Genomic DNA, 17,153 nt, shown 5'->3' on the forward strand with positions numbered 1-17,153 from the left:
CTAAAATAAAAGTGTTAAAAATTCTTTTTTTTCCAACATGTAATTTGCATAATGTAGGAAATTTCAAGAGCTTTGAGATGCATAAAAGCCGGCTCAATTTGAATCGATTCGCTTCGAGATATGAGCAAAGTCTTAAATGATCCTAGTACGAAAAACAGTAATATTACCTATAATCGGGTCAATGACGTTGGGAATGGACTCTTGGAGTTAATTCTAAGTTTCTAAACTTTTACTTAGTTTATAATACCGATATTGTATTGTTTTAATAATTTTTGGAGTTTTTTTTTTGTGTCAGAAACACCAATGGTTCTCGTACGGGATCTCGTTTTATTGACAATATCACCCAAACATCGCTGAAAAAAGGAAGTGCACTTATATATATACTTGATCTTAATTACTAAAGTTAATCACTAATTTTGTACTAATATTTAGAACTAAGAAAAAATGTTAAATTTGTTTATGTCAATAGTAGCCTAAAAGAGAAGTTATGTAGGCAAGTTAACATATGTAACAATAAGAGTACATAATAGATGAAGAAGAGAGAGTGGGTGGGTATAAAGATGTAACTTGCGAGCGTCTTTTCTTTTCATAGGATGTGGATAGTTTGAAAGTAGATAACAGTGCAGTACCGTACTTTGACCTCGTCGGACGGAATAAACCATTCGAAATGTTCCCAAAGAATCAATCCATAAAAATCATGAAAAACTGTGGCTTCTTGGAAGTCCGCGAAAAAGAAGTAACGTATCGGCAACATTGTTGGCGCTCACGATATTGTCTGGCCTGCACGAATGTTGTAGAAAAGTTCCTGCAACACGGCTTTATTGCTTGCATAATGTAGGAAATTTCAAGAGCTTTGAGATGCATAAAAGCCGGCTCAATTTGAATCGATTCGCTTCGAGATATGAGCAAAGTCTTAAATGATCCTAGTACGAAAAACAGTAATATTACCTATAATCGGGTCAATGACGTTGGGAATGGACTCTTGGAGTTAATTCTAAGTTTCTAAACTTTTACTTAGTTTATAATACCGATATTGTATTGTTTTAATCATTTTTGGATTTTTTTTTTTGTGTCAGAAACACCAATGGTTCTCGTACGGGATCTCGTTTTATTGGCAATATCACCCAAACATCGCTGAAAAAAGGAAGTGCACTTATATATATACTTGATCTTAATTACTAAAGTTAATCACTAATTTTGTACTAATATTTAGAACTAAGAAAAAATGTTAAATTTGTTTATGTCAATAGTAGCCTAAAAGAGAAGTTATGTAGGCAAGTTAACATATGTTAAACTGTTTTCACACAGAAACTTAATGATCTCATTTCACCTTCTAATGAAATCGTAAATTTTTTGCTTTCACACAGAAGTAACTGCTCAATTAGTATGAAGGATGAAATGTCAAGCGAATAAAATGACAATGATATATGACAGACAATCATGGCGGAACGATACAAGGTGACAGCATGGTGTCATACCTACAAACAAAAAAAATGCCATGTACTTGTAAATTCGATGGACAAATGTCACAATCGTACTGCGCCGGAAGTTGATGTATCAAATCAAATAAAAAAGGTTATAATCAGCTGTTCGATGCGGCCACCTTGTATCGTTCCGCCATGCAGACAATGACATTTACTTTGACAAATAACATTTTTAAGCACTGAACACACCCAAAACTAAGAAGCGGAAGGCTGCCAACAGAGTTGCATTGTGCTTTTGACTTCATTACGCATTCGATTAGCTACTAATGAAATAATTATAGATTCGAATTTTGTAGGGAAGATTGAGCTCAATAAGCGTCTTAATGTAGAAAACTGCCTTTATTATTCAATAAGCCGTCTGTGTGAAAACAGTATAACAATAAGAGTACATAATAGATGAAGAAGAGAGAGTGGGTGGGTATAAAGATATAATTTGCGACCGTCTTTTCTTTTAATAGGTTGTGGATAGTTTGAAGGTAAATAACAGTGCAGTACCGTTCTTTGACCTCGTCGGACGGAAAAAACCATTCGAAATGTTCGCAAAAGAATCAATCCATAAAAATCCTGAAAAACTGTGGCTTCTTGGGAGTCCGCGAAAAAGTTTGTCGAGCATGTCGGAACCAAGCAATAAAGCCGTTTGCAGGAACTTTTCTACAACATTCGTGCAGGCCAGACAATATCGTGAGCGCCAACAATGTTGCCGATACGTTACTTCTTTTTCGCGGACTTCCAAGAAGCCACAGTTTTTCATGATTTTTATGGATTGATTCTTTGGGAACATTTCGAATGGTTTATTCCGTCCGACGAGGTCAAAGTACGGTACTGCACTGTTATCTACTTTCAAACTATCCACATCCTATGAAAAGAAAAGACGCTCGCAAGTTACATCTTTATACCCACCCACTCTCTCTTCTTCATCTATTATGTACTCTTATTGTTACATATGTTAACTTGCCAACATAACTTCTTTTTTAGGCTACTATTGACATAAACAAATTTAACCTTTTCTCTTAGTTCTAAATATTAGTACATAATTAGTGATAAACTTTAGTAAGATCAAGTATATATATAAGTGCATTTCCTTTTTTGAGCGCTGTTTTGGTTGATATTGCCAATAAAACAAGATCCCGTACGAGAACTATTGGTGTTTCTGACACAAAAAAAAACTCCAAAAATGATTAAAACAATACAATATCGGTATTATTAACGAAGTAAAAGTTTAGAAACTTAGAATTAACTTAAAGAGTACATTCCCAACGTCATTGACCCGATTATAAGTAATATTATTGTTTTTCGTACTAGGATCATTTAAGTATTTTGCTCATATCTCGAAGCGAGTCGATTCAAACTGAGCCGGCTTTTATGCATCTCAAAGCTCTTGAAATTTCCTACATTATGCAGTATTACATGTTGTTTTTTTTAACACTTTTATTTTAGCATTAATAGTGAAAATTTCCTATTTTTTTGTACATTTGTTCTTCTTGTCATGAACCAATTGTCTTATATGATGATATCGAACATCTATATGTTTTGTGCGATTGTGGTATACTGGATTGGATGCTAATTTCTCTGCAGACTGATTGTCAATGTGTAACAAAATCGGATCATTTGCTCAAAAACCAAGTTCTGTCAGTAATCTCTGCAAATAGATTGCCTCCTTAGCTGCATTTGATGCGGCAATGTATTCTGCCTCTGTCCTGCTTAAAGCAATTCTGCTTTTTCGACTCCCATGATATAGTACAGTTACCATACAGGAACACGAAACCTGTATACGACCTACGATCATATGAATCGCTTCCCCAATCGGCATCTACGTATCCTTCTACGCGCTTGTTACCTGCACGATATGTAAGTTTAAAATTAATACTACCTTGCAAGTACTTTAAGATATGTTTTGGCGACGTCATATGCTCTACATGAGGATCAACATTTCTTTGCGAGAGCTTTGAAACCGAGTGAAGGATATCAGGTCTTGTAGTAATACCCAAATACATAAGCGCCCCAATCAGTGATTAATATTGCGTCACATCTGCTTTGACACAATCTTTAGTACACGCAACCTGGTAACCCTTTTTCAAAGGAACTGAGACGCTCTTGCATTCCTCCATACCATATTGTATAAGTAAATCACGTATGTATTGCTTTTGACTAACAGTAATGGAACCAACTTCGCCATCACGTGCGATTTTCATGCCTAGGAAATGCTGCAGTACACCTTTATCAACCAGGTCGAAACTATCAGATATAAGTCCTTTCACCCTAGTTACCTCAAAAATATTCTTGCTGGCAATAATCATATCGTCAACGTACACTGCTATAAGAACTAATTCATCACCCGAATTCATCTTATACAAACATGGCTCATAATCGCATGCTATAAGGCCAATTCGCTTAAGAACCTCATCAAGTTTGAAGTTCCATTGCCTGCCAGATTGTTTCAAACCGTAAATGGCCTTGCGTAATTTTAAAACTTTTCTTGGTCTCTTTGGATCTGAGAAACACTCGGGCTGTTGCATGAAAATTTCATCCTGCAAATCACCATTTAAATAAGCTGTGCTCACATCCAGGTGGTGAAGATGCATTTTCTCTTCCACTGCTATAGCTAAAAGCATACGTATAGTCGCATACCGAACCACTGGCGAAAAAGTTTCTTGATAGTCGATGCCTAAACGTTGTTCACATCCCTTAGCCACGAGTCTTGCTTTATACCGTTCAATTTCTCCGTTTTAGTTCCGCTTTAATGCAAATACCCACTTACTCTTTATAGCCTTATTACCGGGAGGAAGATCGACATATGTCCAAGTTTTGTTCCTTTTTAGTGCTGCAAATTCTGTTTCCATCGCATTCTTCCATTCGCTACATTTAGAACTTGATAAAGCTTTTTTTACACTTGTAGGAATATCTTCATTGGCAATAACATTTATTGCATTATATTGCTTTCTCGGACGACCAGGTTTACCAGTTCGTAATAACTTAGGTCTACCTCTACCATTTTTGTTTTCACTTTCTATTATCTCCTCCTGATTGTCACTTGTCACACATGCATCATCTCCATCAGCGCTATCATACGTCGAACTGTCTGTTTCCAACTCTTCATTGCTTGTTGGTGGCGTAGAAGTATTTTGAATCCCTTCTTCCTGAATAAATATTTTTAGCACATCGGCATTTTCGTCCTCTTTAACTAAATCACTACATTTTGTGTCCTTATTAGCACAATTTTCATCAAAGAGTACATCCCTCTTAACAACAATTTTATTTAACTCTTCATCGTACAAGCGATACGCCTTGCATTCTAAAGAATATCCAACCATAATTAGCTGTTTACCTTTTGCTGCAAACTTTTCTCGCTGGGTCTTGTCAAGAGCAACTGCAACAGCTCCCAGCGTTTTCATATGACTAACTTTTGGTTTTCGCTTGAACCACATTTCATAAGGAGTTTGGCCTGTTAGGATTTTTGTAGGACATCTATTTCTTATGTATGCCGCCGTTGATACTGCCTCCGCCCACAAGCTTTGTTTCACTTTTGCATGTAACAGCATGCACCGTGCCATATCCACTAGAGTTCGATTTGCTCGCTCAGCCACCCCATTCTGTTGTGGAGTATATGGGACCGTCCACTCATGTCGTATGCCATGCTGACTTAGAAAAATGTCAAACTTGTTATTAACGTATTCCTTACCATTATCGCTTCTAAATGCTTCGATTCATTTGCCGTTCTACGTATGTCTTCTACATTTTAAATTTCTCAAATACTTTGCTTTTCGCTTTTAGGAAGTAAACACAGGTGAATCTAGATTTGTCATCTATTAATGTCAAAAAATATCGAGAACCTCCAACTGATTTCACATTAACAGGACCACATACACCAGAGTGTATAAGATCTAACACATTTTCCGAGCTGTGCTCTGATGCCTGAGGAAAAGGTAGAACGTGTATTTTTCCTAACATACACGTATTACAGCATCCCTTTTCAACTTTGGTATCATACTTGAAACCACTTACCATACCTTGACGATCTAAATCGCATAGACTCTTAAAATTTAAGTGGCCAAATCTATTGTGGCAGACTTCATTGGTCACTGCTAACAAACTTTGCTGCTGTAATTCGACAACATACAAATTACACTTTCTTTTTGCTTTCAAAATAACGTCACCCTGTTTGTTTTTTATCAGACCATGTTGTTGCCCGAAATGCACCGTCATACCATTTTCAACGGCTTTGCTAATAGATATAAAATTTCCCTTCAACTCTGGTGAGTATAACACATTGCGTAATGGAATGGTACTTTCTTTCGTACACAACAATACATCACCTTTTCCTAAAGCATTTATAGAGGAGTTCGCTTCTAACCAAATATTTTCTTTCCATTCGTCATAGTTTACAAACATTTTCCGGTTGTTGCACATATGCGATGTAGCACCGCTATCTAGATACCAACACGATGCATCAAATGTGCCAGGTACCGTGGTTGTCCCGATAGCATTCATTGCAGATTCCTCGCTTTTCTGCTTCTCTTTACATTTGTTAGCGAAATGTCCTTTCTTGCCGCATGTGAAGCATTTTCCTTTAAAATTCTTCTTCTGTTTTTTGGAATTTCCCCCACTACGAAGGCTTGCTGACTACTTTCATCCACCGATTCGTTGTGCTTTCGCCTCTCGCCTTCCTCCAAAATCTTCACGTGCAAAGCCCTAAGAGACGGCAAACTGTCACGCGTCTCAATTGCGACAAGGAAGTTATCAAATGACTTGGGTAAACTTGAAAGAAGAATAATGCTTAGTAACTCTTCTTGAATAACTATACCTATCTCTGCTAGCTTATCTGAAATTTGAGTAAAGGAATTGAGATACTCCGCAATATTCTCGTCCTCACGCATACGTTTGTTTAATAACTGTTTGTACAAGCTCACTTTTTGCACAGGACCTTGTGGCTTGTGTACCTTGTGTTCCAGTTTCAACTATGCTTCTGCAGCCGTCTTACAGTTCTTAACGTAGTTCAGTTGATTCGACTTCACGCCCAAAAGAATGGTATCCAATGCTTTCTCATCATTCACAGTCCAGATTGCAAGCTCATCCTCGTTTGTGCAACTCACCGCTTTCCATAGACCACCATGAATCAGTACGCTTCGCATTTGTACTGACCAGGTTTCAAAGCTTGACCCATCACGATGTCATTATGCAAAAACTTATCTCTGTTAAGCTTGAATAAATGGTGCCTCTGGGCCCATAACCTATAGAAGTTAACGCGAATGAATGTTCTCGAACCAAAAGGCGCGTTGCAGCGAATGAAGGTTACAAACAAAAAAGCTAATAAAAGCGTGCTAATAAAAACAATTTAAGGAGGGAGGATGGCGGGAGGAGACGGAGAGCACCACCGATCGTTTTTCAAAAATTGTTTAGATCTCGATCTGTATGAGCCAGACACCAAAAATTATTGATTTATATTGAGTTATAACAATTTATAGATTTTGCACCAGAGGTGGAAAAGAGGAATTTTTTGCAAGAAAACAATTTTTGCAGTGTGGATTTAACGATATATGTATGTGAGCTGAAGAAATTTGAAAATTCCTCCATTATTTGAAATTTGTAAATGAAAGCAGTTATTTTTATAATAAAACTGGTAAAATTAGTCGTTGTTTATGCGATTGGTACCTTTTTTTATTTGTAAACTGATACATTTCTTTCTAGGCTCACGGCAATACTGCCAACAAGTCTGAAAAGGGTTTCGTTTTCCTACGATTGCATACGAAACGTGCAGTAGTACTACTACTACTTCCTCTAATGCTACTACTTTAAAAATACTTTTTTAATTACCTTTGTTTATATATTGCAAAATGAATCGGCTTGCATATAATTAAATGTGTGTGAAGGCGAAATGAATGTCAATAATGCGCTGCTTAACATAAAATCGACTTCAGTCTATGGTTATTTCGTTTATCGTATTTCTTGCCAAAAAATGTATGTTTTTGTTTTCGTACTATTGCAACACAGTTTGGGAATTGGTTTTCGAGGTTGAGAGAGAATATTTTCATTTCAGTTTTTAGTGTTTCCGCAACCTTCTGGCGATGAATATCGTTTGAGACGAAGCGTACGTTATTTCCAATGTATTTTTCTACTCCCCTAACACCCCAAAACACACAAACGTCTCACCTAGCACTCGCTGGCACTGAAACTAATTTAGGAGCCGAAAATAGGCCCATCCCTGATTTAACGGAATAAAATGTGAAAAAGTTAAATTCAGTCACTCATTAGTACTAACCATGATTGATGGAAAAGCTTCATCAATTTTGAGTGATACATCCACGCAACGTTGTGACATATGTAAGGCTACCCCAAAAGAGATAAATGCCCTCACTTTAATTATTAACATAGACGCTGATACTGACATTTACAAATATGGGATGTCAACTCTGCATGGGAGAATTTGGTTTATGGAGTGTATTCTTCATATATCTTACCGATTTGAATCTAAGTTGTGGATATCGAAAGGAGATAATAAATCTAAATTGGAAGAAAAGCGGAGAGCAGTACATTACTCTTTCAGAAATCAGACTGGTTTCTTGGTAGACGTGGTAAAGCAAGGGCACGGTACAACGAATGATGGAAATACCGCTGGTAGTGGTGTTAGTGAAAATCTCATTCAAAGATTCTCTAAAATATTAGGGGCACTTTCATGTGGGTGTCCAATAGATGTACAAAAGTTCAACATGTACGCCAGAGAAATCATTCTAGTTTACGTCGAACTATATGAATGGTATTACATGCCTTCAAGTGTGCATAAAATTTTAGTACACGGAGCTTCAATAATAGTCACTCAATAACTATTTCATTGACAGTCAATTGGATCAGCTGGAATATTCCAGTTAATAATCACAACATAGCACTTTTGGCTGTTCAAAATAGCACTCTTTCTTTCAAATTTCAGAAGATATCTACAAGCAATAATACTAGAAATAGTTTATAGATTCAAAAACAAAAGGGAAAAAAATGTATAAGTGAAGGAGTCATAAGGAACTCTTTAACATACACGGGATATTTTTACACTCAAATTGTAAATGAAAGTCCAGGTAAGGGGTAGTTCCTAACCTATGGAAAACTTCAATTGTAGTGTCAGTAGAGAAGTCAAGAATACTATTAGAGCTGATGGGATAAGACCAATTAACACTTTAGTGTGTGATGGAAATATACCGGAACGGTAGTTAAAAACCGGCACGTGAGGTACCTAGATGATGATAAAATTATCATACCGCAGCAAGAATATCTGAGCAGAAATAAACTTATTATAGCTGCTTTCATCACGGCTATACTTTCCGCCTGAAAGAGGCTGCAGTAATCTGGTAGCCTGTGGATTTCTGGATTCGCACAGTAAACAGAAGACTCGACCATTTCCATTATTTGGAACCATCCGTATACACTATAGTATGTTCTGCCATTTTTGCACCCTGTCACCAACCCTCCGGGTTAATAGTCGCCCCAAGATCTCTTTCGAAGCTCAGAACCGTAACCATATATTCCGTTTGCCCTATACTACATTGAGCTATGGACATATATCCTGCACTCAAGTTGCTAAGCCTTGTTAAATTAAAAATAAATAATAGTTTGAAAAAAAAAAATAAAAATAATATTACGCTTTTTTTAATTTGCTCAAAAGACCTACATATAATAAAATTTGAGGGGTGCTTGATGTATTAAACACTAGCAGGCCCGTCAGACATTGTTCTGCCCTAAATTTGGTCTATCTCCATACATTTTAATAGGATTTTTCCGTCTAGCCCTGACCCCCCCCCTCTTCACTTTTTCTTAATCCTTTTATTCTCTCCTCCCTCCGTCTTTTTCGCTTCATCTATCTCTATCTTCCTCTCACTCTATCTCTTTGTCAGTCTTCTTCCCTCTTTTCTCTTCTCTGAAGTTTTTCCCATTCTTCTTCATCCCTTATTGCCAGTCCCAGAGGGTGGTATGTATTTTGTTCCTGTCCCGTTCCGAGTCCCAGTCCCACCCCGAGTCTCAGTCCTAGTCCTAGTCCTAATCCCAGTCCCAGCCCGTCTCTGGTGTACTTTCCGGAAAAAAAGGATCTTAAATACTAATATAGGCAAATTTATATACCAAATTTCAGGCAAATTGAATAGGACGTATGTAAATAGGTATGTGGGTATTATTAATTCATGTCTTTGTTTCGGCTTCGCATGCATATTTATCAGTTTTGCCAGGTTGGTGCGACTAAATGGAATATCACAATGAAAATTACTTTAAAGCTCTCAGCAACAGCTTTCGTTTGATATCCATATTACAGACACATTCTAGGGGTATCCGGGCCCAGGTTTTGGCCTATATCTCGATACCCTAGTCACCCAGGGGTATAAAGATTACTCTGTACTAAAGCGCACTTCAACAGCTTCAATTTGATACCCATAATGTAAAAACACATCCTAGTGTTACCCTGATGCACGTTTTGGCCTATATCTCGAGACCCTTCACAAATAGGTATGAAAAGTACCCTGTACTAAAGCACTCATCAACAGCTTTCATTCGTTATCCATATTCTATAAACACATTCTAGGAGCACCCGCGTCCACGTTTTCGCTTATATCTTGAGGCCCTAGTTACCCGCGGGTACGAAAAATACCCCGTATCAAAGTACTCATTCAATACCCTTATTGTGCAAACATATCTCGGGATTACCCATGTCCACGTTTTGATCTCAAGGCCCTATCCAGAACGGGATAAAAATTAGCCTATGCCTGTCTCCTGGTTCTAAGTTATCTATTAAAAAAGCGCATCAAAATCCGTTGCGTATTTTTAAAGGTTTAAGCATTCAAAGGGCCATAGGGACAGAAAAAGTGACTTTGTTTTATACTATGTAGTGATGTACATCCATACATACCTATAAACCTACGCCCGAAGTTAAATAACGCAGCGAATGCTATATATGTACGTATGTATGTGTCGCATCAAGTCTCACTCAAAAGCGAACTCTAGCAAAAAACACACATACGCATTTTTTGATAAAAATGTTACTTTTGTTTAAACAATTTGGCTGATATAAGAAAGGAATCAAGTATTTTTTTTGATGTAGATGGAAGGTAAATATTTCAAAGTTTTGCTGAAAAGTAGAATTTTTGAAATCCACCTATCCGTTTATGAGTTATAGCTGTGTAAACAAAAATTTTATGATTTTTTGCTACATTTTGGCAATTTGCCACGCCCCTATAATATATATCTTCAAATTATATTAAATGTACCATCTCACGTAGCTAAGCTTTCAAATGCGAAAAACCGTTTTAAAATCGGAGTATTCTGTGTGAAGTTATGTGCATACATGGCATTTAGCGACTTTATTTTATAATATAAGATTTATAGATTACAATTATTCTATTTTCAACAATTATGAAAGTATAGTAAAATTAACCCCTCGCTTTTTACTCTGAATTCAATTATTATGTTAATAAAATAAATTTTATTACAGGTCATTTTCGTTTGAGTAAATTATTTATGATAAATTATTCCAGTTTCTACTAATGTAACATGAAATCTTTGTGATTAAAAAGTATTTTCTAATTTTTAATTCGGTTAGCATTGAAGCGTAGTTCTTTTCACTTGCCTTATCACCCGGGTCATGCCCGGTTATTGAACAATTTTTTTTTAAATGTTTTTTGACTGAAATAAAGTTTTTATTTTCTTTTTTCTGATTATTGATATCGTCGTCGAAGTGTGTTTTTATTAACCTACCAGAAGTTTGCGACAAAAATTACACCGTCTTGTAAATTGGTACCGTTTTTTAAACAATGTAAATAAATTCCATAACATTTATTTGTTTTAGATCTGATAGTCATCACAAATTATGTTGCTACGCCCATCCCGAGGTACCACTTATTGAGGACTATAGGGCTGGTGATATGATATGTTCCGAATGCGGACTTGTAGTTGGCGATCGGGTTATTGATGTAGGATCAGAGTGGCGAACCTTTAGTAACGAAAAGAGTGGAGTGGACCCAAGTCGCGTTGGCGGAGCCGAAAATCCATTGCTAGGTGGAAGTGATTTATCAACGATAATAGGACCTGGTACGGGATCTGCATCATATAACGCATTTGGTGCCCCCAAATATCAAAACAGGCGCACAATGAGCAGTTCCGATAGATCTCTCATATCAGCTTTTAAAGAAATATCAACTATGGCTGACCGCATTAATCTGCCGAAGACCATTGTCGATCGAGCAAATAACTTGTTCAAACAGGTATGCTTAACAAAAGAATTAGTATCCAGCAATGTATGTTTGCACTTGACCGTAGTTATACGTGACTTACAAATACATAAGTTGTGAGTTTTTACTTGTATTACTACGCAGATCAACTTTCAGTATACGGGGTAAAGTATATCAACCGTAAGTTCGTTCCTAAATTTTGGATGGTTACGGAGATATAAGCGTATGAATTCTCAATTTTTTTTGTGGAAGCCTTTTTTCTATAAATCATTAGTCGTGTAATTGGCTTTGTAAGAAGAAATGAATAAAACGGTTGCAAAAGTATTTTTCCATTCTTTTCGAATACAAATATAAAAAAAAATTTTAGAAAAATTTTATTAAACAAATTTTTTTTAATTTTTGTTCAAAGAGGGGCGTTTTTCATATTTTTATTTTTATTTTTACATAAAAGCTTGATATTTTTCCTTTAAAATGATACCTATTTTATTTTGGCACGCGAAAATTTCTTTAATACATTTTTATTTTAAACATATAGAGTTCCAGCTAAAATTCACCCATAAATTTTATAATTTTTATTTTTTATTTTTTTTCAAGTTTGAACATTTATGTATTTTTATTTCTATTTTTAAATAAAAGCTTGATATTTTTCCTTTAAAATGATACCTATCTTGTTATGCTGCCCGAAAATTTCTTTGATACATTTTCTTTTTAACATAGAGGTACAGATAAAAATTCACCCACATAATGCCATTATATTAATTAACACCTGTATATTATTCTGTGTATAAAACGATTTTATTTATTTCATTCTACAGGTTGTACTTACAGACTATTGCTAGTTTAGTGAATAAATTTAATCTAAAATTATACATACTGGCATTAAAATCTATTCAGTTCAAAGTCAATATAGGAGGGTTGTACATACTAATGTTTTTGTTTTTGTTTTTGGGAAATTCTTGGCTGATAGTATGAAGGGAAAATCTTTTTACTTCAAGCTGTGTTGTAGAAGCAGGAATAAATGAATACAATTTTTGTGTTCCAGGTATTGGTTCAGCTGAATGAAAACGATCTTTTAATTCGTTGCCTGTTTTTGCATGACTCTCCTTAGAACTGAACAAAATCTCTGTTTAAAGTAAGTTTCCTTTGGCCCACTGATAAAAAGAATCGCAATTAAGAATTTGACTATCCGGTGAAGCTTATAAACTGGCACGCCTTGCAAGTCTTTTCAAGTTTCCACCAACTCTATCATATGCGCCTTTGCCATGTGCACTAGCATGGAATACTTGTTTTTAAACGCTTCCCAAGGCAGTCGGTTCTATGTACCGGAGCGACTCGGGATTTTTCCCGACCAAGGACTGTCATTTCAGTGTGACCCCATTTAATTTGTTTCGTCCCTCCCACCGTCTGCCAGCACAGAATATATAGGTTTGCGACATCCACTCAATGCAGCTCCTGCCTTGGGTGGTGCCACTTTCCTAGATGTTCTGGTCTCCGCGACGGCAACCCCTCGACGGGTTTCATCGCGCCATGTTGCCAGGTCGCAAACCCAAATCATCCGGGTACCCCAATGCTTGCCCAAGGGCGCCCAGTCCCAAGGCCATAACAGCAATTGCGTCGTGGCCTTCCACAAGATAGGCGTAGTCACCCCTCACTTACCCCTAGATTGGCGGCGTCACCCCTCATGCACTTCAGAATTCTGCAGTTCAACTGTAATGGACTAACTGGGAAGATTACGGAGATAGTCGATTTCATGAAGCGGCACAACATCCGCATTGCTGCGATTCAAGAGACTAAACTCACAGCAAGATCTGCATTGCAGACCTGCTCTGGTTATAATGTCCACAGGAAAGACCGCGAGAGCGGAAATGGAGGCGGCCTCGCGTTTACTATACACCACTCTGTGCAATATCATATATTTGATCCTGACATCGACCGCAGTGACAATGTCTTAGAACGTCAAGGCCTATCTGTCCGGTCAGGCGATGCAAATCTAGAAATCATCAACATCTACATCCCTCCTGTCACCTGTTGCCCCAGTGGATACCGCCCTAATATCGAGGCCTTACTCACTGGCAACAATCGCATTATCTTAGGCGATTTCAATGCCCATCACGACCTATGGCATTCAAACTTGCGGGCGGACAGTAGGGGTGAGATGTTGGCGGATCAAATAGACGAAACGACGTTCTGCACAATAAACGGAGACGCCCCCACACGTATGGTAGGAAGCTGTCATAGCTCGCCAGATATCTCGATCGTGAGCGCAGAACTCGTAAACTGCGTTAACTGGCAGCCGATGGTAACATTGGCATCCGACCACCTGCCCATACTTATTTCGTTCGAGCGTACCGCCGACTTCATCGTCACCGAAAAACGCACTTTCATAAACTTCAAAAAAGGAAAGTGGGAAGAATATAAATCTGCAACAGACAGCAGCTTTGCTGCCCTCCCTATCCCGTCTGATGCCCGCCAAGGGGAGCGTGCCTTCCGTAAGGTCATTGAATCCGCCTCAGCACATTTCATTCCCGCCGAGAGAATTCCCGAAATCCGGCCCACTTCCCGGCGGAGGCCGCGAGCTTAGCGAGGGAACGCGACCTTATAAGACAGCTTGATCCAGGCGACCCCCAAATAAGAGATATAAACCAACGCATCAGATTGCTTGTGGACGAACACAAGCGGGCGAAATGGGAAGAGCACCTAAGAGGTTGTAACCTCTCTACCGGTGTAGGTAAACTTTGGTCCACCGTAAAGTCCCTATCGAATCCGACTAAGCACAAAGACAAAGTTTCCATCGCCTTTGGCGATAAGGTGCTGTCGGATGCGAAAAAATGCGCGAGCGCTTTCTGCCGACAATATATAATGCATCCTACGGTCGACAAAGATAGACGGAGAGCCAATAGACACGCACATAAACACAAACTCAGCGCGTCACCAATTACCATCACCGCTAGAGAGGTTGAGGACGCCATTGGTCGCGCTAAACCATCCAAAGCAGTGGGCCCAGACGGCATAGCCATGCCGATGCTTAAAAACCTAGGGAAAGAGGGTTTCAAATATTTAGCGCATGTCTTCAACCTGTCTCTTTCCACCTTTGTCATACCCGAGAAATGGAAAAAGGCCAAGGTGGTCCCGCTACTAAAGCCTGGGAAACCAGCTAACGTAGGTGAGTCATATCGTCCGATATCTCTCCTATCGCCAGTGGCAAAGACGCTTGAAGCCATTTTGCTCCCTTATTTCCAAGCACATTTGCAGCTAGCCCCTCATCAGCATGGCTTCAGAAAACTCAATAGCACTACCTTCGCGCTAAATGTCATTAGCACCCAGATAAATTGCGGTTTGAATCAATATCCCCACCATCGAACAGTACTCGTAGCGTTAGACCTATCAAAAGCTTTTGATACGGTCAACCATGGCTCGTTACTGCAAGACCTGGAAGGGTCTACCCTTCCCCCATGTCTTAAAAGGTGGACCGCAAATTATCTGGGTGGTCGGCAGACATCGGTGCAATTCAGAAACGAAACATCAAAACAAAGGAGAATTAAACAAGGGGTGCCACAGGGTGGTGTCCTATCCCCGATTTTGTTTAATTTCTACATATCTAAGCTACCTTCACCACCGGAAGGAGTCACAATCGTTTCCTACGCCGATGACTGCACAATAATGGCCACAGGCCCAGGCCCAAAATTCGATGATCTATGCAATAAAATAAACGGATATCTCCCTGATCTCTCCAGTTTTTTCGCCTCGCGAAACCTGGCATTGTCACCGACTAAATCTTCCGCGACCTTATTTACATCATGGACGCCCCAAATGTCGACCATATTGAACATCCACGTCGATGGCACTACGCTACCGACTGTCCTACATCCCAAAATCTTGGGTGTGACGTTTGATCAGGATCTACATTTTGGTGCGCACGCAACCGCAATTGTTCCAAGAATTCAGAGCCGTAATAAAATCCTCAAATCCCTTGCTGGCAGTACCTGGGGAAAAGATAAAGAAACGCTCTTGACCACATACAAAGCAATTAGCCAGCCGATTACGTGCTACGCGTCACCCATATGGTCGCCAAGCCTAAAAACCACCCACTGGAAGAAACTACAGGCCTGCCAAAATACTGCTCTCAGAATCGCCACGGGCTGTCTTCTTATGTCCCCAGAACACCATCTGCATAATGAGGCGAGAATACTCCCCATCAGGGAGAGAAAGGAGATGCTGACCAAACAGTTTCTGTTGAATACCCAGAAACCTGGGCATCCCAACAGACATCTGATTGACGAACCAGCACCGCCTAGGGGCCTAAGGAGTCATCTCCGTAAGCATTTTGAGGAAATACGGCACCTGAGAACCCAGCCGTATGAAGCGGAAAAACACAAGCAGGTCCTTGGTGAACTCCATAAACGGGCGTCGGACCTTTATGTCGGGAATTGCCCGGTGAATCCAGTATTTGAAGAAAAATATCCAGAACTCGCAGAAGAGGAACGCATACTCCCCAGGGAAACGCGTGTCACTCTTGCTCAACTTCGTTCTGGATACTGTAACAGGTTAAACTCTTACCTATCCAGAATCAACCCCGACATACAAAATGTATGCCCTGCTTGCAATGTGTCCCCACATGACACCAACCATCTCTTTAATTGTAATGTGGAACCAACGCCTCTGACACCCCTTTCCTTATGGTCCACCCCTGTTGAAACGGCAAGTTTCCTTGGACTCCCGTTAGAGGATATTGATGACAATTTGTGATCGGTCGCGGCTATTAGGTGGGGCGAGCATTGCTACAACAACAACTTGTTTTTAAAATGTTGTGCTGCCCCGCCAGTAAAGTATATAATTCTGGTAACTTTGAAGTTGTTAGTTCAATACTTCATCAGTAGTTGTTGGAAAGCATATACAGCTACTGTGTCATGTTTCAGACTATCCGATAAAATTGCCATACTTTTATGTGAAACAGTATTTCCTTCCTTATAATAAAAAACGACAGTGAATATCGTCATCTGGTCATTATTCAAGTGAAAATATTGTGCAGCATTTTGAGCAATGAAAGAGTAATTTTCAGCAAAGTCACATGTTACGAGAAATTCGCCTTCTTTTAGGTTTTCTCTTCTATCTTTGAAAAAGCTCGACTGTTGTTTGGCAATATATGAATGAGGCTTTAACTTGTAAATGCGATCGCATAGTTCTTCCACAAAATCTTCCAAATTAGAAACTATAGTGCGTAATGTACATCTGCCGGTTTGTTGCCAGCTCACATACTCTACTTTTTCTATATCTTTATCTCCAAGAACTGATTTTAAAGACATTTTAAAAATCTCAACTCCGGTACATTTTTGACACTCATTGAGATTGCATTCCGCAGTATCACTTCTGTAGTTAATTATTTTAAAAACATCTTCATAACTTTCACGTCTTTGGAATTGACAGATTTCAGCATAAGGTTTAGTTTTCGTGATGGACGCAAACACACACCGTG

At 38.6% G+C, this 17,153-nt stretch overlaps 1 protein-coding gene across 1 annotated transcript in view; it reads left to right on the forward strand.

Annotated features, from left to right (window-relative positions):
- Positions 1-17,153, forward strand: part of TfIIB (transcription factor IIB) — a 668,905-nt gene that overhangs the window by 214,616 nt on the left and 437,136 nt on the right. Inside the window, exon 2 of the mRNA XM_067766288.1 lies at positions 11,299-11,713. Within this exon, the coding sequence (XP_067622389.1) occupies positions 11,299-11,713 (415 nt within the window). The remainder of the gene's footprint in view (positions 1-11,298; positions 11,714-17,153) is intronic.

Source organism: Eurosta solidaginis, chromosome 2 (genome assembly GCF_040869045.1).
Source record: "Eurosta solidaginis isolate ZX-2024a chromosome 2, ASM4086904v1, whole genome shotgun sequence".
In the NCBI taxonomy this organism is placed as follows: Eukaryota; Metazoa; Arthropoda; class Insecta; order Diptera; family Tephritidae; genus Eurosta; species Eurosta solidaginis.